The 25,585-nt window shown below is 48.9% G+C and overlaps 1 protein-coding gene across 1 annotated transcript in view; it reads left to right on the top strand.

Moving 5' to 3' along the window:
* LOC102945113 overlaps positions 1–25,355 on the top strand; it is a 52,171-nt gene extending 26,816 nt beyond the window's left edge. Inside the window, exons 6-9 of the mRNA XM_043541900.1 lie at positions 20,275–20,572; positions 23,260–23,672; positions 24,102–24,399; positions 25,106–25,355. Of these exons, the coding sequence (XP_043397835.1) occupies positions 20,275–20,572; positions 23,260–23,672; positions 24,102–24,399; positions 25,106–25,262 (1,166 nt within the window). The 3' untranslated portion in view covers positions 25,263–25,355. The remainder of the gene's footprint in view (positions 1–20,274; positions 20,573–23,259; positions 23,673–24,101; positions 24,400–25,105) is intronic.
* The last annotated feature ends 230 nt before the right edge of the window (positions 25,356–25,585 follow it).

The raw sequence follows: 25,585 nt of genomic DNA, 5'->3' as shown, positions 1-25,585 counted from the left end.
CAGCAGAGGTGTTAAAGGAACCCACAGTCTGGGTAGCTGGATTACATCTGGCTGGCACCCCACACCAATGTGAAGCCAGCCCAGGTAAAACCCAACATCAGGTGTTTCGGGCGGCTAACCCCAATCAGGTAAAAGAGGGGACACTGGTATGGTTTTTGGATGGAAGTTGTAGGTATCAAGGGGGACGGAAAACTGCAGGCTTAGCTGTTGTGGGAATCAGAGGAAATGAGACAGTCAGCACCATTGGTTTCTCACTAGAAGCAAGGTCAGCTCAGGAGGCAGAACTGGCAGCCTTGCTAACAGCTTTAAATGAAGTGGATCCCAAATTGGAGCCAGAATGTTGGGTGGTGGTAGATTCAGATTATGTATTTCGTGGTGCCACATTAATGCTGAGATGGTGGGCAGATAATCATTTCAGGGCAACAGACGGCTCCACAATCAAGCATGCTACCTGGTGGAAGCGAGTGGAGGAGCTGAGTCACTGTTTTACACGGATCAGTGAGGTAAAGGTAAAGGCACACAAGAAAACAGGACCCCTAAGCAAAGGAAATAATCTGGCTGATGTAGAGGCCAGGCGGGCTGCAACAGAGGCACCCCCATGGCCCTGGGAGCCAGAAGAGAGAGTGCCTGTAGCAGTGATAACAAGAAGCGGGGTGGATACAGATCGGGGAGGGCGAATTCGAGAGTTGCAGGAATCCGACCCAGGACTGGAAGGCATCATGAAACTTGGGGACAGGCATGTGCCAAAGGTGGAACTAATGGAAGGGATTTGGTGTGTCTTAACAATTGAGGGACCGGTAATGTTGTGCCCTCAGGGAAGTCGGACGGCTTTCTTAAGCTGGGTGCATGGAAGCTTGGCAGGGGGACACCCTGGGTTTGAGGAGGCACTGGGAACTTTAAAAAGGTTGTGCTGGTGGCCAGGAATGGCAGCTGATTTAAAATCACATCTGGAACGTTGTTTGGACTGTGCCAGGCACAGCCCACCTCACAAGGTGCTAAGGGGAGAATTAATGAGACAAACCCCAAGGGGACCATGGGAAAGAATACAGATTGATTACACAGGACCCTTACCACCAGATCACAGGAGAAACCGATTCATGTTGGTGGTAGTGGATGCTTTCAGCCGGTGGGTGGAAGCTTTTCCCACAAAGTATCAAACTGCCCGGGTAACTGCTGCAATACTGGTAAATGAGGTATTCACTCGCTGGGGGGTCCCAAAGGTGATTGACTCAGACCAAGGAGCTGCTTTTCGGTCAGATCTGTTAGGGGAGCTACCAGCCCTCACTGGAATCACACAGTTGTTCCATATTGCTTATCACCCCCAGGCTGCGGGGCAGGTGGAACGCATGAACCGCACCATTAAAAGTGAGCTAAGAAAGGGAGTGGAAATCGGAGGAAAAAACTGGTCACAGTTACTGCCCTTTGTCTTAATGAGAATAAGGGCCCGAGAATCAAAGGGCACAGGATTTTCTCCATATGAAGCTCTCATGGGAAGGCCCATGGAACGGTGGGAAAATCTACTTACCCCAGTACCTGGGGAAGTCACTACACATGGCTTAACACAAGAATGGATTTTAACTTTAATCGAACATGTAAAACAAGTACAGCAGGCGGTGGCCTGGCGAGACGAGCAAGGAGCAGCAAGAGTCAAAGCATGGTATGACCTGCCTGGGGAGCATAATCTACCCATGGTGGGAGATCTAGTGATGTACAAGATTCCAGGTCAACACCATCCATTCCCAGCTCCTAAATGGAAGGGCCCCTATCTTGTCCTTGACCAATTAGTGCCCAGTCTGCTATTACTGGGTACAGAGAATGGAGGACGGGAGTGGGTTCACTGCACGCAAATAAAAAGGTACAAACAGGGGATTGGGAAAGGGGACGTGTAAATTTTGTTGTGTGTGTATTACAGGTTAATTCAAAAAGGAGAAAAGGATGAAAATTCCCTGGCCCTGGATGGAACAATTACTAGTGCTAATCACAATTGTCACATTTACAAATTCCATTCAGATCCCACGATGTGAAGTGTCAAAAGGAGGAAACACATGGACGGCTACACATGCAACCTGTGGTAATAAAGCTAATGAAGACTATGAGAATCTCCCCATAGAAAGATGTACCACTAATACTCCAACAGGAATTTGGCAGTGTCGGTATATGGTTTATGGATTAGATGGGGGAATCCCAACCAAGTGGAGAATATCAAATTTATCAGGAAATATCGCATGGTACTCCCTGGGTGCTGCCATGATTAACGATAGTGGAAAACACAGTTACCCAGCTATGTGGTTTGTTACAGAGGGTCCAAAGAATATAACCCTCTGGTCCCCTGGAGCAAATGAACCCTCTTGGGAAAATAGGGCCCCACATTTAGGGTGTGATGTTACCATATGTAACCACAATGGTACTTCCATGGAAGATAATCCCCGAGGGTGTGATTGTTATGTACATATTACATTAGGTGTAAAATCCCCTTTGGGACGCTGGGTGTACGATGAGTTAACCATTTTACAGAATGTAACCCTACAGGTGATATGGATGCCATGTTGGAAGAATCCAAATTTAAAGTGGCCACAGCCTGGAGCCAAGAATATTCCCCGACGAGCAAATGTCTGGGAGCCATTGTGGGAGCAGGTGCAGCCAGCACTTTTTAACGTGTCCTTTCACTCTATTACATGGGTGGTACGCCCCAAGGAATGGTGGGTGGACCAAATCCATCCTAACTGTAGTATGTACATAAAAGGATTGAAACAACAATTCAATGCATGGGTGAGGGGACACACCTGGAATCATCGTCGGAAAAGGGGATTGTGGGCAGCTGGGAACACTATGCTGGGTACATGGAATCTGGGGGACGAGTGGGTAACCAAACAATTAGTAAGCCAAAATGTGAAATTTGAACAACAAATTAATGAATTAATGGCACAGCATCTATCAGCAGTTGCCACAGGGTGGAGGACAGCAGTAGAGGTAAACCTGCAGTTAACTCATTGGGCAGGGGACCTGGTGACATGGGTAGAGGATGGCTTCAGAAGACTAACATGGGGAGAAGTGTGCGTAGGTATTCAAAATGCTCAGTTAATAATGTTAATGGATATTATGAGAGATGCTTGGTCAGAACAATGGCCTTCAGTATTAAATCGGGAGGCTAGCCCATATCTATCCACAATTGCAAAAACATACCCATCTACCTGGAAAATAACATCCCCGACCTGTGGGGACAGTTCTTGTGTAATTGTTACTATGATACCATGGGAAGGAAATGCAAATAAGGTGGTTCCCTTGAACCCTATGGGAGTAAGTAGGGAAGGGGGAGCACGTTGGGAGCCACTAGGGAATAGGTGGGGGGGATGGAATGGGGTAAACTGGACTGTCATCACATTAAGCAGTTGTATATCCAGAGGAGGAATATGGATGTGCCCCTCTCCTATGACTATGGAGGAGCAGGATCAATGGCCTATTGCAAAGGGGGGGCATTTAGGGGTAATGTATATGGGGTACGGTGTATTCTGTTGGGAATGTATCCAATCCTGCAATATAACACTAGGAGGCAAAATCCTTCCAGTGTATGACAAAATTATGAGCTTCTATACACTGCCACCTGGACTATGGTGCACCAATGGATCAGTGGACTTAATCGTTGTAAACAATCGAACCAGCACCTACTACCCCATACCGTACCAAGTAGTTGAATTGGTTTGGACAATACCAAATTTCACTGTGGATATTCAATGAACACACAATATGGACAAAAGTATACAAAGATTACAAGAGCAACTTGCTGCAAGCGCCAACAGTTGGACACACTTACAATCCACACTACAGGATGGCGCTGACAAAATTTTAACCTTATCAAAGGAGGAGAAGCAGTGTTTTTGGTGGTGGCCAGGATGTTGGACCATACTGCAGTGGTCAGGACTCTCGGTGTTGCTGTGGATTATCATAGCAGCTGGTGTATTGTTAATTATATGTGTGTTACATTGCATATGGAAACGATCAAGGGGGGCACAACCCCCTAGAGAACATCCACTAATTATAACCTATAAGTAATGTAGTAAGCCCCCCCCAAGTGTACTAGACAACCCGGACCCAACCTTCTCGGGCCCACTATACTGGGAAGTCTGGAACACTAATTGGAATAGGTGTAGTGTGCCCGTACGAGAGAAGGTGCAGGGCATGGTACTACACAAGGGGCAGTGGGACAAATGGAATATCGACACCTTCCACCTTGATGCCTGGCCCTATCAGGAAATGTGTCGCCATATGTCCTATGCTTTTCCAGGGATACCTGGGCAGGAGGATCCCAAAAGAAAAAGAAAAAAAAAAAGGGGTGGAGTGTTAGGATATAGATATTCAGGCCTGTCTGTAAAGGCCTGTACTTTAAGAATTTAGGGGTATTCTTATCACTTGGCTAGTTCTAGAGGTATAAAAGAAAGAATCAAAATCACTGTCTGCCGGTGTAAGGGCCTTCTCTTACTGTGACAGTTTGAGGCCCTGTTCTTAGGCTAAGGCCTTTGGCTAAGCAGCAGAGGCAGCCATAAGCCAGGAAGCGAACAGTCACATCCTCACATTCCAAACTAGTCACATTGAAAGAAGGTGCTATTGGGCTGTTAGGAATACAATCCTGTCCTGAATACAATCCTGTCCTGATAATTCCTATCACCTCCAGAGAAAGGAAAGTGCCTAGAAAATGTAAAAGGAAACTTAGTTTGATAGCATCCTGACTGGCAAGAACTCACTTATCAATAGCTGGGATGTGAAATCCTCACTTCTGTATTGTTTTGTCATTAGAGTTCCCACTTTGCTATTGTTTGTCTGTATAATCTCTGTCTGGTTCTGTGACTGTTCCTGTCTGCTGTATAATTAATTTTGCTGGGTGTAATCTAATTCAGGTGGTGGGATATAATTGGTTAGCTAATCATGTTACAATATGTTAGGATTGGTTAGTTAAATTTCAGTAGAATGATTGGTTAAGGTATAGCTAAGAATATTACTATATAAATTAGGGGCAAACAGGAAGTAAGTTGGGATTCGAAAATAAGGGAAAGGAACTTGTATTTAAGCTTGCTGGAAGTTCACCCCAATAAACATCAAATTGTTTGCACCTTCGGACTTCGGGTATTGTTGCTCTCTGTTCATGCGAGAAGGACCAGGGAAGTGGGAGAGTGAAGGAATAAGCTCTCTAACATCTTGGTGCCGTGACTCGGATACATCGCATTGGATAGGTGAGTGCCAGCCTGTAAGTCCCCCTCCCCAACAGTCCGCGCAGCTGCTTGGAGGGGGTATTGGAACTCTCGTGATGGTAGTTGCGGGTTCTGGCAAGCTGGGGTAACGGATTTTTTGAACAAATGGATAAGGAAGAATCAGGGCCCATACCAGGTGCAGGGGTTCACCTGGGATGAGATTGAGAAGGGGATGGGAGAGGTTTTGGGAGACCCCAAGGGAAAGGAGTGTAGGAAAAAGGGAATGGTATTACAAGGTTTGTGTGCTGGGATGGCATACTGGGTAAAAAGGGAAGCTGATCTCCTCCAACACATTAAGGATTTGGAGGGGATTGTGGATCAGCAGGGAGTGGATCTGTGGGGAGTATGCGGGGGGGTGCTGGGCTGTGAAGGGGCGGGGAGGATCTGTGTGTGTTGGGGCACTAGGGAGGGGGTTCTGTGTGCGGGGTGCTGGGCAGTTGTGGTGGGGGTGTGGGCAGGGGTGCTGTTGTGCAGGGCACTGTGCATTTGTGGGTGGTGTTATGAATTATACCTGAGAGGACACACACACAAATGCTGCTAATTGTACCTGATAGGTCACGCACAGTTCGAATCTAGGCTGAGGCACATAAACAAAGTCCACAACTGCAGAGTTCCCCAAAGACACTAAGTTCATGATGCTCGAGCGTGGTGCCCCCCTGCTAGCCAGGACGGGACCCCGAATACGGATTATACAAAGGTTATGTAACCCTTCTGCCCATCAGAGTTGGCAGCAACAAGGGCCAGGTTCAGTATCGAGAGGTTCCATTCCAATAACACAATGCAAACCAGCTCGAGCCCCCACCCAGTGACCTGGGACAAATATATACCACCCCCGCTGGGCGCCTCCAATAGGCAATACTTCCCCTCTCGCAAGCACAGAGTCTGAGTGTAGCAAAAAGCCTACACCACCAGGTACTAATACCTGTCTCAAGTCTCTCTCCATTCACACAGTTTTGGAACCCATGACCCTTGCCTAGCGAGTGCTACTTAGTTGATGGTGAGTCCCTCCATCATAACAAAAGGCCAAGTACAGTTCCAAGCACAGTTCCCATAATCAGGGTAATAACAATTTATTCTTCCTGCCCCAATAACAGAGACACTGGGGATCCCACAGCAGCCAAAGTGACCATTAGGGCAGCTATGGCCTCAGTCTAGGCGGGGTGGGTGTGCCTATGCAAATGAGATCGGCCCCTGAAGTTTTTTTTTTTTCACAACTTGCCACACCTCACCACCACATGTCAGGGTGGAGCTCATCCTGACACTGCTTACAGTTATATACTTTTTAGCAAATCATGTTGCCCTCGTGCATTGGAAACCTTAGCCAATAAACAAACCCTTTTCTTATCTACCACCTATCCCTGCTTGGTGCATTCCTCGTGCTATACCAGTATGTTAATTACACAGCATGGTCCTAAAGCCATGTATCGGTAACTTTTATTATCAGGATGGGAGGCCTCACATCAAAGGCCAGGAGATAGGGAGTTTAGGGACTGACAAAGAACAGATACTGGGAGTCAAGACGGGCTGGAGACAAGGAGGAGGATTTTCACAGGAATGCAGTAGCTAAGGAACACGCCTCCTGATGTATGATGTGCTTGCTTTTAGACAATGGTGGGCCCCAAACCAAAATGGAGTCACATGTGCTAACTTTTCCTTAACAGTGGGTCTGGGGGGGGGGCCCTGGGCATAGTGGGTCCAGGGGGCCTCTGGCCATAGGGAATCAGGGGGTGTGGGGGCGGGGAGGGGGGCTGTGTGATGTGGCATAGGCCCACCTCCGAGGGGAAGGGGCACGCTGGCTACACAGGGCCGTGCAGGCCACTGTGCGTCTGGCAACTGCCAGTTTGTAAACAGTGCCCTCGCATTGGGAGGAGCAGGGCCACCCCTGCCATGCCATGCCCCATTGCTGCTGGCTGGCCCCTCGCTCCGGGGACTGAACTCCCCGTGCCATGCTCCATTGCCTCCATGGGGGCCCACAGATATGTCTGGGGCTGGGCCAACAAAAGGTTAATCCGGCCCTGCATGTGCCCTGTGTGGGCTGGGAGAAGCTGAGCCCAAGAGCAGGAAGCAGGCCGCTGTCCCTAACTCTGAAGCATTTTGCAGCAGGTTAGTGATATTTGTAACCCTCCAAGATGGAAATCCGGCCAGTGTTAATTATAGAAAGGGAAAACTGGGAGAGAAAAATTAATTTTTTATTTTAATTCTAAATTTTGAATGTTGTTTGATTTTAGCCAAACTATTTTATTTAAATGATCTCAATTAGTATGATTCACCAACTTTTCTCTTATTTAAATATAATGATGGAGAAAGGGTCATTTATTTTGCTATTCTCAGTTTTGTATTTTTCTTGTAATAGATTTTTTTTTTTAATCTGTATACTTAACAGAGTGGTGGGTTAATTGGTTTGCTGACTAGCTGAGTGATTTCCGCAGAGGAGGAGGAAGAGTCTGTATGGTTCCCAGCTGAAGATTTCTACAAGCAACGGGAGGGAAAATGTTGCTTTTGACTCACTAGACTGTATAGATTTGATCGGAGGCCTGGTCTATGCTATAGAGTTATGCTGATGTAAAGCAGCTTATGTCAACCTATTTACATCCGCGTGTACCTCCAGCCTTGCTCCCGCCGATGGAAGTGTCCTATACTACACCAACGTCATAACTCCACCACCACGAGAGAGGTAGGGCTCACGTCGGTGTAGTTAGGGGGAGACAGTGTCCGTGGACACCAGAGGTCCCCAAACTTTTTACATCATGCCTCCTCTTACCCGTAATGGAACCTGTCTGTGCCCCGCCACCCCGAATCACGGTTGGGAGCCAGTCCCGCAGGACGGGGATGCGGCCAGCGAGGCTGGGGCCAGGAGTCAAGGCCTGGGCTGAGGCTGGGGCTGGGGCCAGGAGTGGAGCCGCGAGCTGGGCTGCGGCTGGGGGCAGGGCCAGAGCGGAGCTGGGGGCAAAGCGGGATTGGGTGGTGCTCCCTCTGCACCCACCTGTGAGGGCTGCCCAGTCCCCACCATGCCCCCCTGAATGTTCCTTTGCACCCCCTAGGGGACACACCCCACACTTTGGGGACCACTGGTGCAGACACTGCGTTACTTATATCTGCTGTTTGCTGTCATTCTTGTCAATTTCATGGCTCCATGCTAAAGCCGTGAAATTGACAAGAAAGGCTGGTAGGCTCCCTACTGTCAACCACTGCCTGGGCTCAGAGCTCGGACTGTCACCCCGAGGTGGGTGGGAGCTCCAGGTAGAGCCCTGCTGCCCCCGGGCTCCCTGCTCCCCACCAGGAGCCCGGCTGCCCCTACAGGGCTCCATGCTCCTTGTTTGTCACAGGGAGCCCAGCTGTGCCCGGGCTTCTGGCTGCCTGCTCCCTGTCGGGAGCCCCACTCTCCCCCTGGGGCTCTTGGCTCCCCACGCCGTGCTGGGAGCCCAGCTCCACCCCCCACAGACTCTCAGCTCCCTGTCAGGAGCTCAGCCAGGAAGATGGCTGCCGGGCTCCTGGTAGGGAGTGGGGAGTCAGGAGCCCTGGGGGACAGCCAGGATCCATGTGGGGTGCAGGGAGCCCGGGAGATAGCCGGGCTCCTGGTAGGGAGCTCCGCGTGGAGCTGAGAGCCCCGGTGGTAGACATGTTCCCAACAGGGAGTGCAGCTGAGAGTCCGGGCAGAAGCTGGGCTCAGCGGGGAGCTCCACTCAGTGCTGAGAGCCCCCCACGCTGCCCCTCTTACATCTGTGGAAGCGCTCATGGTGAGGGCGTGCACCACTGACAGAAGGAGAGTTGTGTGGACGTGGAAAAACCACAGTAATTACGGCTGTAAGTTATCAACTTACAGTTGGTCAACATACGTTTGTATTGTGGACATGTCCTGAGACTCAAGTGAACTCAGCCTAAGTTTTTGGGAACTCTGATCTCACGTATCTGGGGGATCAAGCGGATTAAGTTGTTTGTCAAGGGGGTGTGTTTAGTTTTCCCAGGTTTCTGAGGTCTCAGCTGGATTTAGTTTGGCAAGATATACGAGACATTCCATATATCTGAACCCGGCCCTTCTTGTACTGTTATCCACAAGGTCGAAGGGTTATGTACAGAGGGGGGACAGCTTGTACTGAAATTAGGCAAACATGACTCTTCATTAGAAGCACAGGTCACATCCTCATTGGTCCATGTCAGCTTCTAAAATAATAACCAGTTGCTGAACCACCCATCGGGAACTGAGTAAAAGCAGCTGGACTTAACTTCCCAAGCTCAGTCGCCCACAGACCGTGGCAATATCAGAGAACAAGGCTGTAGCTGTTGAACCACCTGGAAGCGAACTGAAGTTTCTACTTATCTCACAAAACCGGTGACTGAGCTGCCCAGGTGAGCTGGAGAGTCCCTCTTCACCTTTTCCCCAGCTGGTCAGTAGGCTTTTGTACCTGCCTTCCCTTTCAGCCAAGCGAGGACATGATCCTCCTAATGTAAACCCTTCTGAGATCATGCACTGAGCTAGCAATTCAGTGAGGGCGCAATTCACAATGTTGCCATGAGCCAGGAAAAGAGCCAGGCTCCAGCTGAGTGGGACTGCAATGGTGATTGGGCGTCTGCCCAAGGGAATTTCTCTCTAAGTGATGTAGATGCACAAGGTAGAGGCAGGATTTTCTGACAGGTTAACCCCCGTTGTCTAGGAAGGATCGTGTGTCAACTCTCACGTCTTTGGCCAGTGTTCAAGCCAGTCAGAAGACAAGGGAAGAAGCTGGCTGTGTAACCGCTTTCCTCCAGCTGGGTGTTCACTGAGCTAACCCTTCGATGGTCCTGTTTAAACCCCATTTCGTCAAGTCTCGGGTTACAGATACTACAGCTTAGGTTTTTGGGATCCCTTGGAGGTGGTCTACGCACATCGACCATCACCCCTGGTTTGGATTTATTTGACTCCCACTTGGTGGTTCCGCCCCATGAGCACCCCCTTGGAACCCCAACCTGGGGCAGTCACCCTTTGTTTTGTTCTCACCAGCAGACGCACTGTCCACAAATTCATCTGCCAATTGGCCTGCACTATGAAGATCCTTAGGCTCCCTGTCCACTAGCCACAGGTTAAGCTCATGGGGACATATCCCATAGCTCCAATCCTACCAGGTCATATAGTGACACCTGCGCCTTTACCCCATTTGTGGAGATGTTCTCCCGCGGGGTGGTGGCGTCCATACATGTCACACGTTGGGTCTTCTGAGCACCCCAAACCCTTTCCCTGGGAATCCAAGGTGTTAATTCAGACTTAAGCAATAGAGCCTTTTTGACCGGTCAGTGCTCCCCTGTACCAACTCTGGCCGCCTGGCTGTATGCCTCTGCCACTTTGGGACCCAGTAAGGGGGTGAGACAGCAGAGCCAGTCCACAGGGTCAACGTGGTTCCAATCACACGCCACCCCCAAGGCAGTGAGGTAGGCATTTATATCACCCCCCCTTAAACTGGGGCAGCAATTTGGTATCTAGGCTCCCTGTGGAATTGGCTTCCCATGGTCTCCCCCCGCTTACTCCTCGATGGGACCTCTTGCTCTTCTCTTCTCCATATCTATAGGGACTATTTAGAAAAGCTGGACGTGCACAAGTCCATGGGGCCGAACGAGTTGCATCCGAGAGTGCTGAAGGAATTGGCGGCTGTGATTGCAGAGCCCTTGGCCATTATCTTTGAAAACTCATGGCGAACGGGGGAAGTCCCGGATGACTGGAAAAAGGCTAATGTAGTGCCAATATTTAAAAAGGGGAAGAAGGAGGATCCTGGGAACTACAGGCCAGTCAGCCTCACCTCAGTCCCCCGAAAAATCATGGAGCAGGTCCTCAAAGAATCAATCCTGAAGCACTTACATGAGAGGAAAGTGATCAGGAACAGTCAGCATGGATTCACCAAGGGAAGGTCATGCCTGACTAATCTAATCGCCTTTTATGATGAGATTACTGGTTCTGTGGATGAAGGGAAAGCAGTGGATGTGTTGTTTCTTGACTTTAGCAAAGCTTTTGACACGGTCTCCCACAGTATTCTTGTCAGCAAGTTAGGGAAGTATGGGCTGGATGAATGCACTATAAGGTGGGTAGAAAGCTGGCTAGATTGTCAGGCTCAACGGGTAGTGATCAATGGCTCCATGTCTAGTTGGCAGCCGGTGTCAAGTGGAGTGCCCCAGGGGTCGGTCCTGGGGCCGGTTTTGTTCAATATCTTCATAAACGATCTGGAGGATGGTGTGGATTGCACTCTCAGCAAATTTGCGGATGATACTAAACTGGGAGGAGTGGTAGATACGCTGGAGGGGAGGGATAGGATACAGAAGGACCTAGACAAATTGGAGGATTGGGCCAAAAGAAATCTGATGAGGTTCAATAAGGATAAGTGCAGGGTCCTGCACTTAGGATGGAAGAATCCAATGCACCGCTACAGACTAGGGACCGAATGGCTAGGCAGCAGTTCTGCGGAAAAGGACCTAGGGGTGACAGTGGACGAGAAGCTGGATATGAGTCAGCAGTGTGCCCTTGTTGCCAAGAAGGCCAATGGCATTTTGGGATGTATAAGTAGGGGCATAGCGAGCAGATCGAGGGACGTGATCGTTCCCCTCTATTCGACACTGGTGAGGCCTCATCTGGAGTACTGTGTCCAGTTTTGGGCCCCACACTACAAGAAGGATGTGGATAAATTGGAGAGAGTCCAGCGAAGGGCAACAAAAATGATTAGGGGTCTAGAGCACATGACTTATGAGGAGAGGCTGAGGGAACTGGGATTGTTTAGTCTGCGGAAGAGAAGAATGAGGGGGGATTTGATAGCTGCTTTCAACTCCCTGAAAGGGGGTTCCAAAGAGGATGGCTCTAGACTGTTCTCAATGGTAGCAGATGACAGAACGAGGAGTAATGGTCTCAAGTTGCAATGGGGGAGGTTTAGATTGGATATTAGGAAAAACTTTTTCACTAAGAGGGTGGTGAAACACTGGAATGCGTTACCTAGGGAGGTGGTAGAATCTCCTTCCTTAGAGGTTTTTAAGGTCAGGCTTGACAAAGCCCTGGCTGGGATGATTTAACTGGGAATTGGTCCTGCTTCGAGCAGGGGGTAGGACTAGATGACCTTCTGGGGTCCCTTCCAACCCTGATATTCTATGATTCTATGATTCTATGATTCCAGTTCATGCTGTCCCTGCTTGTCCTGGCTATTCTGCTGTTCCACCTGGTGCTGTCGCTGCTCCTCCTCATGCGTTCACTGTTCCTCTTGATCAGCTCTCCCCCTTTCGGGGCCTTCTAGTCTCTGTTCCTCCAGCTTCCTCGCTCCCAGCTCCAACTCTCACTGCCCCAACTCTGGCAATGGGAAACTGGGCTGTGAGGGAGCCATGCTGCTGCTACGGCTGCTGACTCTGTCGTCCCCGGACTCTGTGGGGAACTTGCCTTCTCCAGTCGTGCAATCAGCTGCACCTGGCTGAATTTCCCAACACTTAATCTTCTCTCCCTGCACAGCTCTGTGATGCTCTCCGCAGGGAGGCAGGTACACGGAATTTTCTTGCTTGTTTCCTTTAACTAACCTTGTTTGTAGTGCTGCAAGTCACTCACTGCACAGTACTCCTGGTGCATTCAGTGTCCCACCCCTGCCACCAGCTGCCACGGACCCACAGGATTTGTGCTTTGCCCCAGCTTTTAAATGTCCCAGGTGTGCCAGACCCCAAGGGGTCCCACTCTTCCTTAAGGGTAGGCCATGCACCTTAGTGCCTCCGAGACTGAGCCTCTGGGCTCCAGCACTTCTGTTTTACGCTGTGAGCTCTGCCCAGCAAGACCATCTCAGATAGACTCCTGGTCAGTGACTTTTGCCCTCTCCAGGGACCAGTGCAACTCAGCAAGTACTTGCAGTGACACCAGGCAGCATTTCAGCACAGAGCAGGCTTTATTAGTCAACTGGAGCATAGCATGGGGAAGTCCTTACTTTAGCAGGGAGAAGCAAAGGCAAAGACATAGTCCTTGCTGGCCAAATCAGGGCTCCCTTGAGCCATGCTGCTAAAGGAACCAGCCTGGTATCCTCTCTGTCTCAGTTCCTTTGTGTCTCAGTCCCAGGTGAGAGCTCCTGATTCTCCCAAGACCAGGTCTTATCTTAGCCACTTGCCACCTCCTGGTCCATTGTACTCTTCCTGCGGACTCATGCTGAGTTCGCAAGCGCCACCTGCTGGAGGGTCCTGTGGATAGATGTCAACTGTTCAGTCCTTGGGGGTCTCCTTTGTCTTTCCAGATCCTCCATTGATCTGGGTGGGTTTCAGCCAGTCCCTTCATGACCCATTCACACCAGCCCAGACAGCTAGTGACCCAGCACCTCCTGTCTCCTGCTCTGCCCCAAGAGCGGCTTTTTAACCCTTTTGTGCCCACTGGGTAGCAGACCCTAGTCGAGTAAGTCACTGCCACACATCTCATTCATAGAAATATTACAGACAATTCCCTCTTTGTCACTTCCTGTACAACACTTTTTATTTAAAAAAAAAACACAAGGAAAATTCCACCCAGATACTACATTAGAGTTGAGAGATCAGTACTGCAGGGTAAAACACATTACAGGGATGATGCTATTATCCAGAAACCAAGCGTCATAAACTCAGGAAATTCACAGTTACGGTTAAACCGAAAAGAAATCCAGATGTGTTCAGCTCACATTAGGGCACCCAAATAACCTTAACTCTGCCCTGCCTCAAACTCTTCCAACTTCCCATACAGTTAAAACTCACTGCAATCTTGTGTCCGGGAAACATTTGAATAGTCTAGTATATGATTAATTATAGCTTTCCCTGTTGTTTTTCATCGCAGAAATGTTCTTTGTCAGCAGACATCTTCATTTTGCTCTCCGGTGGCAGCATGCAAACCCCAGACCCTTCGGATTAAGACATTTTAATGGGTGGGAACCAAGATAACATTAAACTGATTGTTGAAGACATTCTTTTTTTTTTTCCTTTGTTTTTTTTCCTCATGGGACTGCAGGCTAGAGTTAAGGTTGGTTGGGTGCCTTAACTTGGCATTTTCATACTTTAACGTTTTTGGATCTTTTTTATATTTAACCCGAGCTGTGAATTTCCTAAACGACCGATATGTGCTCTCAACCTTAACTTGGGTACCTGTGGTTCTACTAACAGGTGAATTTCCAGAGAAACTAGAAATAGTTTGATAAAGTTTCTCAACTCTAACTTTCGAATGATCTTTGGTTGAGCTGTCACTGATGATCCCATAATTAGATTGGCATACAAAACCTGATTGGCAGATGGATAAGTACCTGTTTTAAAGGATCTACCCATCCCAAGACAGGTTCTCTGGATAAGCCATATTTTGTCCCCATAAGGGCAGTGGAAGCTAATCAGAAGACATTCTCATAAACACAGTAGAATGGTCTAGCGGGCAGAGGAGGGGAATAGACTTCAAGGGACCCTGATTCTATTGACAGGTCTGCCCCTTACCTGCTTCAGGATCTTAGGTTGCTGGCTCTCTGTGCCTCAGTTTCCCACTTTGTAAAATGAGGACCATCTGACATAGATTCATAGATTCATAGATATTAAGGTCAGAAGGGACCATCATGATCATCTAGTCCGACCTCCTGCACAACGCAGGCCACAGAATCTCACCCACCCACTCCTGCGATAAACCTCTCACCTATGTCTGAGCTATTGAAGTCCTCAAATCGTGGTTTAAAGACTTCAAGGTGCAGAGAATCCTCCAGCAAGTGACCTGTGCCCCATGCTACAGAGGAAGGCGAAAAACCCCCAGGGCCGCTGCCAATCTGCCCTGGAGGAAAATTCCTTCCCGACCCCAAATATGGCGATCAGCTGAACCCTGAGCATATGGGCAAGATTCACCAGCCAGATACCCAGGAAAGAATTCTCTGTCGTAACTCAGATCCCACCCCATCGAACATCCCATCACAGGCCACTGGGCCTATTTACCATGAATATTTAAAGATCAATTAATTGCCAAAATCATGTTATCCCATCATACCGTCTCCTCCATAAATTTATCGAGTTTAATCTTGAAGCCAGGTAGGTCTTTTGCCCCCACTGCTTCCCTTGGAAGGCTGTTCCAGAACTTCACTCCTCTGATGGTTAGAAACCTTCGTCTAATTTCAAGTCTAGACTTCCCGATGGCCAGTTTATATCTGTTTGTTCTTGTGTCCACATTGGTACTGAGCTTAAATAATTCTTCTCCCTCTCCAGTATTTATCCCTCTGATATATTTATAGACAGCAATCATATATCTCCCCTCAACCTTCTTTTGGTTAGGCTAAACAAGCCAAGCTCTTGAGTCTCCTTTCATAAGACAAATTTTCCGTTCCTCGGATCATCCTAGTAGCCCTTCTCTGTACCTGTTCCAGTTTGAATTCATCCTTCTTAAACATGGGAGACCAGAACCGCACACAGTATTCCAGATGAGGGCTCACCAGTGCCTTGTATAACGGTACTAACACCGCCTTATCTTTACAGGAAATACCTCACCTGATGCATTCCCAAGAGCGCATTAGCTTTTTTCACAGCCATATCACATTGGCGGCTCATAGTCATCCTGTGATCAACCAATACTCCAAGGTCCTTCTCCTCCTCCGTTACTTCTAATTGATGCATCCCCAGCTTATAACAAAAATTCTTGTTATTAATCCCTAAATGCCTGACCTTACACTTCTCACTATTCAATTTCATCCTATTACTATTACTCCAGTTTACAAGGTCATCCAGATCCTCCTGTATGATATCCCGGTCCTTCTCTAAATTGGCAATACCTCCCAGCTTTGTATCATCTGCAAACTTTATTAGCACGTTCCCACTTTTTGTGCTGAGGTCAGTAATAAAAAGATTAAATAAGATTGGTCCCAAAACCAATCCCTGAGGAACTCCACGGGTAACCTCCCTCCAGCCTGACAGTTCACCTTTCATTATGACCCCCTGTAGTCTCCCTTTTAACCAATTCCTTATCCACCTTTCAATTTTCATATTGATCCCCATCTTTTCCAATTTAACTAATAATTCCCCTTGTGCCACGGTATCAAACGCCTTACTGAAATCTAGGTAAATTAGATCCACTGCGTTTCCTTTGTCAAAAAAATCTGTTACTGTCTCAAAGAAGGAGATCAGGTTGGTTTGGCACGATCTACCTTTTGTAAAACCATGTCGTATTTTGTCCCATTTACCATTGACCTCAATGTCCTTAACTACTTTCTCCTTCAAAATTTTTTCCAAGACCTTGCATACTACAGATGTCAAACTAACAGGCCTGTAGTTACCCGGATCACATTTTTTCTCTTTCTTAAAAAGAGGAACTATGTTAGCAATTCTCCAGTCATATGGTACAACCCCTGAGTTTACAGATTCATTAAAAATTCTTGCTAATGGGCTTGCAATTACATGTGCCAATTCCTTTAATATTCTTGGATGAAGATTATCTGGGCCCCCCCGATTTAGTCCCATTAAGCTGCTTGAGTTTGGCTTCTATCTCAAATGTGGTAATATCTACCTCCATATCCTCATTCCCATTTGTCATCCTGCCATTATCCCTAAGCTCCTCATTAGCCTCATTAAAGACTGAGGCAAAGTATTTGTTTAGATATTGGGCCATGCCTAGATTATCCTTAACCTCCACTCCAGCCTCAGTGTTTAGCGGTCCCACTTCTTCTTTCTTTGTTTTCTTCTTATTATTTACATGGCTATAGAACCTTTTACTATTGGTTTTAATTCCCTTTGCACGGTCCAACTCTACATGGCTTTTGGCCTTTCTCACTTTATCCCTACATGTTCTAACCTCAATAAGGTAGCTTTCCTTGCTGATCCCTCCCATCTCCCACTCCTTGTAGGCTTTCTGCTTTTTCTTAATCACCTCTCTGAGATGCTTGCTCATCCAGCTTGGTCTACAACTCCTGCCTATGAATTTTTTTCCCTTTCTTGGGATGCAGGCTTCCGATAGCTTCTGCAGCTTTGATTTAAAGTAATCCCAGGCCTCCTCTGCCTTTAGAGCCATAAGTTCTTCAGTCCAATCCACTTCCCTAACTAATTTCCTTAGTTTTTGAAAGTCAGCCCTTTTGAAATCAAAAACCCTAGTCGCAGATTTATTTTTGTTTATCCTTCAGTTCAGTTTGAACTGAATTAGCTCATGATCACTTGAGCCAAGATTATCCCCTACAACCATTTCTTCTATGAGGTCCTCACTACTCACCAAAACCAAACCTAAAATGACATCCCCTCTAGTCAGTTCAGCAACTACTTGATGAAGGAATCCATCAGCTATCGCATCTAGGAAAATCTGAGCCCGATTATTATTACTAGCACTCGTCCTCCAGTCTATATGTGGGAAGTTAAAGTCTCCCATGATCACGCAGTTTCCATTAGTATTTACTTCATTAAAAACATTAAAGAGGGCTCTATCCATATCCAGATTAGATCCCGGTGGTCTATAGCACACCCCAAGTACTATCCCAGGGGGGGCTCTAGTCGTTTTCTTCCCCAGTGTGATTTTTGCCCAGAGGGACTCTGTCTTATCCATTCCATCGCTTCTTATTCCTTTACATTCTACCTCATCATTGATATACAATGCTACTCCACCCCCTTTACCTTTATTTCTGTCTTTCCTAAACAGCACATACCCTTCAATACCCGTAGTCCAGTCATGACGACTATTCCACCATGTTTCTGTTATCCCTAGAATATCTGGTTTCACTTCCCGCACCGGTAGCTCTAGTTCCTCCATTTTGTTACCTAGGCTCCTCACATTGGTGTACAAACATCTTAATTTTTGCTGTTTGGCCTCTCTCACATTCTTTACCCGATTAGGCACGGTCATTCTACAGCCAGTATGACCTATTAGACTGGTGTCCACACTGCCCTTCCTCCTTATGTCCATTCTCCTACCCATGGCTGTATCCTTTCTTACTTTTGTTTTCTTCCCTCTCAATGCTAAAATCGGGCGTGGAGATTACCTGGACATCTCCCAACCATCTCCCCCAAATTCCTAGTTTAAAGCTCTCTTAATCAGTTGTGCCAGCCTCCATCCTAGAAGTCTATTTCCTTCCCTGCTCAGATGAAGTCCATCCCGAGAGAACTGTCCTCTGTCCATGAATGCCTCCCAGTGGCCATACATCCCAAAGCCCTCCTTATAGCACCACTGCCTGAGCCATCTGTTGATAGTCATAATCTTGTCACACCTTTGTTGTCCTTCTCTAGGAACAGGCAGAATCCCACTGAAGATCACCTGGGCCTCAATTTCCTTAAGCGTCTTCCCCAGCCTGGCATAGTCTCTCTTGATACATTCCAGCAAGAATCTAGCCATATCATTTGTTCCCACATGAAGGACAATCAGTGGATTCTTTCCTGCTCCTGTTAGGATCCTGTTCAGCCTCAGGTCCACATCCCGTATCTTAGCACCTGGAAGACAGCACCCTTCTGTTCTCTGGATCAGCTCTGGTTACAGGCCTGACTATTCTTCTCAGTAAGGAGTCCCGGATCACGTAGACCTGCCTTTTCCTGGTGACGGTGCAATTCTCCTGTTTATCCCGTTACCTCTGGCTGCAAGTTCTTTCCATTCCTATTCTCCCTTGTAATCCTCTTCAACCCGTCCTGTATCCTCCTGGGGCTCATATTTGGTGTAGTCTCCATTGACTCTTCCCCTTTTCCTACAGGACTAGCCGCTCTTCTCTTCTTCCTTGTCCTTCCACCTTCAGTGACCACCTGCTGAGCCCCTTCTTCATTTTCCAACTCTGCAAACCTATTCTTGAGCTCTATTTCTCCTTCACTAGCCCATCTGTTCCTCTGCCTGGTTCTTTTAGTCACATGCTTTCACTGTCCACTTTCCTCACCCAGCAGTCTCCCCTCAGAATTCCTCAGTCCTGCTTCCATCTGCAAGTCTGAGCTTTTCCCTTCAGCTGCCTCATGTCTTTGCTCCACAATCTGCTCGAACCCCCTTCTAAACTCAACCAGGCTTTCCACCTGCATCTCCAATCCTCGGATCTTTTCCTCCATCAGCTCTATCAGGCGGCATTTCATGCAGACAAAACTCTTACCAGGTGCCCCCTCCAGGATCACGTACATGCCGCAGCTTCCACATCCAGTCATCCTCATTGTGTCTTCCACGACGTGGGTCACTCCCACTGCTGCCTCTGTGTCTGTCATCGCCTTCCCACCTAAACCCTGTTAGTCTGGGAAACACAAACCCCACCAAAACGCCACCACCCACAGCAAAAACAAACCCCCAACAATCCAAACTCCACTGAAACTCCCGTTTACAGCTCTGTTTGCTGGCTTCTGTGCCACGGCCTGACTGGCTAACGGGCTCCCTTTCTAGGACCCCGAGTCAGAGAAGCCCCGCCCCCTAATCAGGGCTCAGCTTCTCTCCCAGCACAAAGCCCCTACAAGCCTCTACACATACAAATAATACAAATACCTTCTCCTCCAGCAGAACTCCCACTGCATGTATGAGCTGCTCATCTGAAACTTGCTAGGGCTGTAGTTTATTCTGAATAAAATATTCATGTGCTCTTCTATGTTGACAGTGCAAGGATGGAGTTTCTCTGGCATCTACTAATGGTGATCGGGATCCTGGCAGGGACTGGAGTGTCTCAGGAATGCACCGCACAACCAGGGGGTAAGGAGCTGGCACAGCTTGAATGGAAACTTGTTCCCTTTCATGTTCTACCCCATTCCCTTTGGCCCCAACCTCTGCCGAGTGAGACAGCAGAAACCCTGGGAGACTCTTCCCTTCCCACCACTGACCTGGGCAGGGGCTCCAGCTGGCAGGGGCAGACGGGGGAGGCGCCATCTGAACATCTTGCCCCATTCCTGCCTTGGGGAGCAGCTCCAGCTGGGTATGGGACGTGGGGGGCTGAGAGGGGCTCAGCCTGGGCTGAGAACCCAGCGCTCACCTGCTGTCACTCCCGTCACCTGGGGCCATGGCTCCCACGGTGAACCTGGCTCTCATGCAGTGGCTGGTTTGTGTGTCACTGCTGTGACGTGGCTCTGGCTCCGTGTGGGATAAAGGGGGTCTGGAGCCCCCCAGCGAAGGGCACGTCCCACCTCTCCTCTTCTCGCCCTCTGATTCCAGCTTGGAACTTGGCGCTGCGGTGCCCGGCCACTCAGTCCTCCACATACCAGAATTACGGACCTGAAAAAGCTGGGGCTGAAAAGGCCGTGGATGGAAACCACAATGGGATTTGGGACAATGGCTCCTGCACCCACACCGACTGCGAGACAGAGCCGTGGTGGAGGGTGGACTTGGGCAGTCCTCGGTCTGTCTCCGCGGTGATGGTGAAGAACAGGGAGGACTGCTGTGGGGAGAGAATCAAGGGGGCCCAGATCCACGTGGGAGACTCCAAGGCTGGCCATGGCAAGGACGACCCCATGTGAGTTGCTTTCCCATGCTCTGGAGTGAGACGACTCCTCCCGGCTCAGTCACAGGGGTTGGGTCTCATTGCCACTGGGGCCAGGGCAAGGTCTATTCCCCTCGGAGCTGCCTGGGGCTGGAGATGCTGGGCTGGCGGTGCTCTCAGCTCCTGGCTGGAAGGGAACCGCATGTCACTGAGCACAGCGACCGCTGCAGGGCAATCCAGGGTAGAACAATCCCTGCAGGCCCCTGCGTGTTCTCTCTGTGCCGTCACAGCTCCTGCCCAGGTAGGATCATCACATCCAAGGCAACAGGAACAGATTTTTCTGAAATCCATAGATTTCTAAGGCCTCAAAGGACCTTTCCAATCATCTAGTCTGACCTCCTGTATTGCACGGGCCAGAAAACCTCACACAGGGATTCTGCACTGAGCCCTCATAACCCTTTATTAGGCCCAGGATTTCCTTAACTAATTGACGGACACCCAGCCACCTAGGGAATTAACTGCTCACAGGTGGATCTGGGTTGGCTCCTTCTCCTTAGCAGAGCTTGTCACGGGGAGGCTGGGTGCCTGACCTCCTCAGGGGCCTGCTACCCTGGGACACAACCTGGGTCCTGTCTGAAGACTGTTATCATGACCCCCGTCAGCCTTCTCGTCTCTAGACTAAACACACCCTGTTCTTTCAGCCTTTCCTCAGAGGTCAGGTTGTCTAAACATCTCATCATTTTTGTTACTGTCCGCTGGACTTTCTCCAATTTGTCCACATCTTTCTTAAAGTGCAGTGCCCAGAATTCGATATAGTTAAGCCCCTTTATTTTTAGTTTAAACTGATTTTTACCGAAGAAATCTCGGGTTTTATAAAAAGCATTATCCATTTTTATCCGATTTTTCTCCTTACTTTTGTATCATTCAAGTATATAAAAAACCCTTGTTTTATTAGGAAAATACAATCCATTGCGTGACCGCTAGGTATGACGATAACACAACGCTGCCTGTTGAAGTAAGGCTCTGTATTAGTCTAGAAGATACACCTAATAAACAAACAGGCACGCACGCAAGCTCTGAAGGGCATGCGCATCTGAACGTACTGATGAATCTCACACCCACGACGTACACATTTCAAGCTATTAGCAGATAGCGGTTTAAAGATTTGACACTAAAATGGGAAGAAAACGAAAATCTGTATCAGAATACGTTTCAGAATACAAGGAAATATTCAAAAGTTTAAAAAAAAACCAATAGAAGAAAAGGATGAAGTTGAGTGTATGCGCTGCAAATGGTGTGGCCCAATTATTAAATGTCAATATTGATAGGGTCAGAGTTCTACGTCAACAACAGTAACCCTGTTTTTTTCAAATGAAAAGTTTTATTTGCGGATTAGAGAGGTCTTGTTTTCTTAAACTCGGAGGTGGCCTTGTGTTTTGAGTTCTCTTTTAGTTCTGCAGCAAACCACATTGAATTCCGTTCATCCAAGCATTCATCTACTGCATCCTTTTTCCCCCAGTCCTTCCATCCACCAAAATAAACCTCCATACTTATCCAGAAAAATTAAGTTTCTTCCATCGATTTTTCACCTGTTTTTGTTGTTATAATAAACATAGATAAATACCTGGGAAAAATTAAACAAAATAAAACCCAAACCCGAAAGACCCTAGATACAGTATTCCTGCTGAGGCCTCACCAATCCTGAATAGAGCAGGACAATTACCTCCCATGTCTTGCGTACAACGCTTTTGTTGATACATCCTAGAATGACATTTGCTTTTTTTTGCAATGAAATCACACTCTTACGTCCTATTCGGTTTGGGATCCGTGATACTCCAGATCCTATCCAGCAGTACTCCAGCTAAGCCCCCTTTTGTGGTGGTGCATTTGATTTTTCCTTCCTACGGGCAGTACTTTGCCCTTGTCTTTATTGAATTGAATCTTGTTGATTTCAGACCAGTTCTCAAATGTATCAAGGTCATTTTGAATTCAAATCCTTTCCCCCAAAGTGCTTGTGCTCCCTCCCAACTTGGTGTCACCCATAAATCTTATAAGCACACTCTCCACTCCATCATCGAAGTCCTTAATGAAAATATTGAACAGTACTCAAAACAGAACGACCCTTATGGGAAACCCCGAGAAACATCCCTCAGTTTGACAGTGAACCATTAATAACTACTCTTTGAGTATGGTTTTCCAACCAATTGTGCACCCACCTTCTAGTAATTTCCTCTAGATCACATTTCCCTAGTTTGCTTGTGAGAATGTCACATGGGACTGTTTCAAAAGCCACACTGAAGTCCAGATATATCACATCTGCCACTTCCCCTGTGTACTAGACCAATGTCAAAGAAGGAAATTAGATAGTTTGGCATGATTTGCTCTCAACAAATCCATGCTGGCTACAAAATATAACTTTGTTATCCTCTAGGTTTGAACAAACTTATTGTTCAATAATTTCTTCCTGTCTCGTTCCAGGTATGGAAGTTGGGCTGATTGATCTAGAATTCCTGACGTCCTCCTTGTTTCCCTTTTTAGAGAGAGGTTCTATGTTTATCCTTTTTCATTCCTCTGGGACCTTACCCTTCCTCCATAAGTTCTTGAACAAATCATTAATAGTTCTGAGATTGCTTAAGAACTCTAGGATGAATTTCATCAGGCCCTGTTGACTTGAATACATCTATCTTGTTTTGTCTTCTTGGCTTCTGCTCTGTTTTTAGGTGCGGGACCATCACCGACACCAGACTGGGATCCGTCAGCACCATCGCCTGCAACGGGCTGAAGGGCCGCTACGTCACCATCATCATCCCAGGCAGGAGGGGGATTCTCACTCTGTGTGAGGTTGAGGTCATAGCTCAGGGCTGTCCCCAATCACCAGTGGGTAAGGAGCTGGCACAATGTGAATGGAAACTTATTCCCTTTTATGTTCTACCCCATTCCCTTCTGCCCCAACCTCTGCCTAGTGAGACAGCAGAAACCCTGGGACACTCTTCCCTTCCCACCGCTGACCTGGGCAGGGGCTCCAGCTGGCAGGGGCAGATGGGGGAGGTTCCATCTGAACATCTTGCCCCATCTCTGCCTTGGGGGGACCAGCTCCAGCTGGGTATGGGACGTGGGGGGGCTGAGAGGCTCAGTCGGGGCTGAGAACCCAGCACTCACCTGCTGTCACTCCTGTCCCCTGGGGCGAAGGTTCCCACTAGGAACCTGGCTCTCATGCAGAGGCTGGTTTGTGTGTCGCTGCTGGGACATGGCTCTGGCTCCGTGTGGGATAAAGGGTGTCTAGAGCCCCCCAGCAGAGGCGGCGGAAGCTTCCTAACTGTGTGTGGGGGGGGGGCACCAACAGCTGAACCAAGACCCCACCCTCATGCCACCCCTTCCCCCAAGTCCCTGCTCCTGCACCGCCTCTTTCCCACCAAGACTCCGTCCCCTCCCCCCGTTGCTAGTCCTTATGGCCAGTAAAAAATGGGAGAGCCATGTTCCCCTGCCCCCTCCTTGTTCCGGCGCCCCTGTACCCTAACGATGGGCATGTCCCACTTCCCCTCTTCACGCCCTTTGATTCCAGCTCAGAACTTGGCGCTGGGACGCCTGGCCACTCAGTCCTCCACTCTCAAGGAATACGGGCCTGTAAAAGCCGGGGCCGGGAACGCCGTGGATGGAAAATGCGATGGGATTTTGGACCATGACTCCTGCACCCACACCGAGCAGGAAACAGAGCCGTGGTGGAACGTGGATTTGGACTCTCGGCATTCTGTCTCCACGGTGATCGTGAAGAACAGGGAGGACTGCTGTGGGGAGAGAATCAAGGGGGCCCAGATCCACGTGGGAGACTCCAAGGCTGGCCATGGCAAGGACGACCCCATGTGAGTTGCTTTCCCATGCTCTGGAGTGAGACGACTCCTCCCGGCTCAGTCACAGGGGTTGGGTCTCATTGCCACCGGGGCCAGGGCGAGGTCTATTCCCCTCGGAGCTGCCTGGGGCTGGAGGCGCTGGGCTGGCGGTGCTCTCAGCTCCTGGCTGGAAGGGAACCGCATGTCGCTGAGCACAGCGACCTCTCCAGGCCCCCCTGCATGTTCTCTCTCTGCCCTCAGAGCTGCTCCTCGTGTAGAATTATCTCATCCAAGTCAACAGGAACTGATTTTCCTAGGATCCATAGATTTCTAAGACCTGAAGGGACCTTTCCGATCACTTAGTCTGACCTCCAGTATCACACTGGTCAGAAAACTTCACAGAGTGATTCTATGCTGAGCCCATCCTTTCAGTGTGAGCTGCAGTGTATCTATTAGACGGTTGTCTAGTCTTGATTTAAAGACTCCAAGGGAAGGAGAATCCACCGTGTCCTCGGTTATCTGCTCCCTCAGTTAATGACCCTGACTGATGAAATGCGTACCCTATTTCTAGTCGGAGTTGGGTTATGATGGGAACAGGGACACACCGTCTCTTACAGTCTGTCATTCACTCCGTGCATTGGGCTCTGCAGGCTCAGAGGTAAAGTGTCATCAGTCCTGCTGCCAACTCGCCTGTGCTCCCTAATCTCAGCCTCTCGCTCTTGTCTTCTGCTCTTTGCAGCTGCGGGACCATCACCGACACCACACCAGGATCCATCAGCACCATCTCCTGTAATGGGATGGAGGGCCGTTACGTCACCATCACCATCCCGGACAGGGTGGAGCCTCTCACCCTGTGTGAGGTCGAGGTCTACGGCACCCCCGTGGGTGACTGCTAGGAAGCAGGAGTGACACAGTCCATGGTGAGGGGAAGCACCTCTCCCTGGGCTGGGGGCAGGAGAAGAGGGAGGTTGGTGCAGAAATGAGCCGCTTTCACCTAATAAACTCCATTGGTCCCTTCCTGCATCTCTCCTGTCGTTTGTCTCCATCCCGCGCCATTCTGGCCATGTCTCCCCTCCCCTTCCCTGCCCCTACAGCAACGTGGTTCTGATCCCACATGAGCCACGGGGGCCTCAGCTCCAAAGCCCAGATGGCTTTGGGTTATCCAGCTCTTCTGCTGCTGCTTCCGGCCCTTCCCTCCTCCCAGTGCCCATTCCCCAGC

The sequence above is a fragment of the Chelonia mydas genome, chromosome 2 (assembly GCF_015237465.2).
Source record: "Chelonia mydas isolate rCheMyd1 chromosome 2, rCheMyd1.pri.v2, whole genome shotgun sequence".
Taxonomy (NCBI): domain Eukaryota; kingdom Metazoa; phylum Chordata; order Testudines; family Cheloniidae; genus Chelonia; species Chelonia mydas.
The sequence above is the reverse complement of the archived record's forward strand: the minus strand, read 5'-3'. Positions and strand labels throughout refer to the sequence as shown.